This window comes from Talpa occidentalis, unplaced genomic scaffold (assembly GCF_014898055.3).
Source record: "Talpa occidentalis isolate TD23 unplaced genomic scaffold, MPIMG_talOcc4v2.1 talOcc4.8, whole genome shotgun sequence".
Classification (NCBI taxonomy): Eukaryota; Metazoa; Chordata; class Mammalia; order Eulipotyphla; family Talpidae; genus Talpa; species Talpa occidentalis.
This window is the reverse complement of record NW_023605194.1, coordinates 26,856,835-26,858,201: the sequence shown is the minus strand read 5'-3', so window position 1 is coordinate 26,858,201 and position 1,367 is coordinate 26,856,835. Positions and strand designations below refer to the sequence as shown.

The 1,367-nt window shown below is 59.0% G+C and overlaps 1 protein-coding gene across 1 annotated transcript; it reads right to left on the bottom strand.

Annotated features, from left to right (window-relative positions):
- Positions 1–603: 603 nt before the first annotated feature.
- Positions 604–1,367, bottom strand: FGFBP3 (fibroblast growth factor binding protein 3). The gene is given in 2 exon segments (XM_037495866.1): positions 604–788; positions 791–1,367. Coding segments are annotated over 2 exon segments (762 nt in total).

Here is a 1,367-nt window from a genome sequence, read left to right as displayed (position 1 = left end):
AAAGTGTCAGAAATATTAGGCACCACTCTGTTCAAAAGCAGCACTTCTAAAAGAATTTTAAAACAATCGTCTTTTGACTTCTGAAAATCCATTATTGGAGTTATTTCGACTTCTGAACAACTTCTATTCCTTATAGAGGTTATCTATGATATCAAGCAGCACCACGTATATAGTAATCCCCAAAGTAAAAGCAATCGTTACTCTTCTCAACGGATTGAGAAAACCCTGGCAATTTAACGTTATTGTATCCCGATTCCCTCATGAGATTCACATCGCTTTAGTCACCTTTTCCTTATTTCTTTCAGAATATTCTGTGCCCATCTCGCTCCCAGGACTACAGCTTTTGCCCATTTAAGATATGCCTACTTTCTTCTATTTCCTCTGCTTTTAATTAGGCTGGAGACTTCAACATTTTCAACTTCTCTGCCTTTTCAACAAATTTTACACTCCTCCACTCTCATCCCTAATCATCCCTAATCATCCCTACCCCAACCCCGCCCATTCTAGAACCTGAACACCCCACTCTCTATTCCCAGATCTCTTGTCCTAAAATGCCCTTAGCTTCCCGTGCCCCGCGACACACCTTCCCCACGCTCCCCCAGCTCAGCCATTCCAGAAATTGACAAAGAAGTTGCAGAGGGAGTGCCACTTTTCTGCGCAGTAGGTCTCGGTGAGTTTCGCGTTCTCCTCCAGGCCATCAGGGTCGGGCCGGGTCCCCGGGGTCAGCTCCTTTTCGTGGTCCGAGGCCGCCTTCCTCTTGCCCGCCTTGGCCTTCTCAGAAGGGTTTCCTTTGGGGGCGCGCTGGGGGGTGGTGGGACCCACGCGGAGGGGCCGGGCGAGCGCCCCCGGGGGCGCGCTCGGCCCCTGGCCCAGGGCTTGGATTCCCGGCGGATGCCCAAGGCGGAGGAGCCGGCGGGTGGGGAGCCGTGGGGCACCAGGCGGAGCTCGGCGCGGTGGCCTTTCTTGCCCGCGCACAGGCGGGCCCTGAGCGGCGCGGGGTCGTGGCAGGGCAGCCGCTTCTTGCGCAGCCCGCTCAGCACCTGCTTCCAGTAGTGCGCGCGGCGCGCGGGGTAGTCGGCGCAGCGCCCCGGCTCCCCGCGGTAGGCGCAGTGGTGGCGCGCCCCGTCCGGGCCCAGGCAACGCAGTGCCAGTTCGCTGCCCGCCGCGTGTCCAGGGGCCGGGGGCAGGAGCTGCCAGGTGCACGCGTGCCTCTCTGGGCTGACGAAGCGACCCGAAGAGCCGCCCGCGGGACCCCGGACCGGCTCCGTGGCTCTGCCGGCCGCGCCCTTGTCCCCCCCGGCGGAAGCGAGAAGGCAGGTGCCCAGCAGCAGCGGCCAAAGCGACGCTCGCAGCCTCAAAAGACTCAT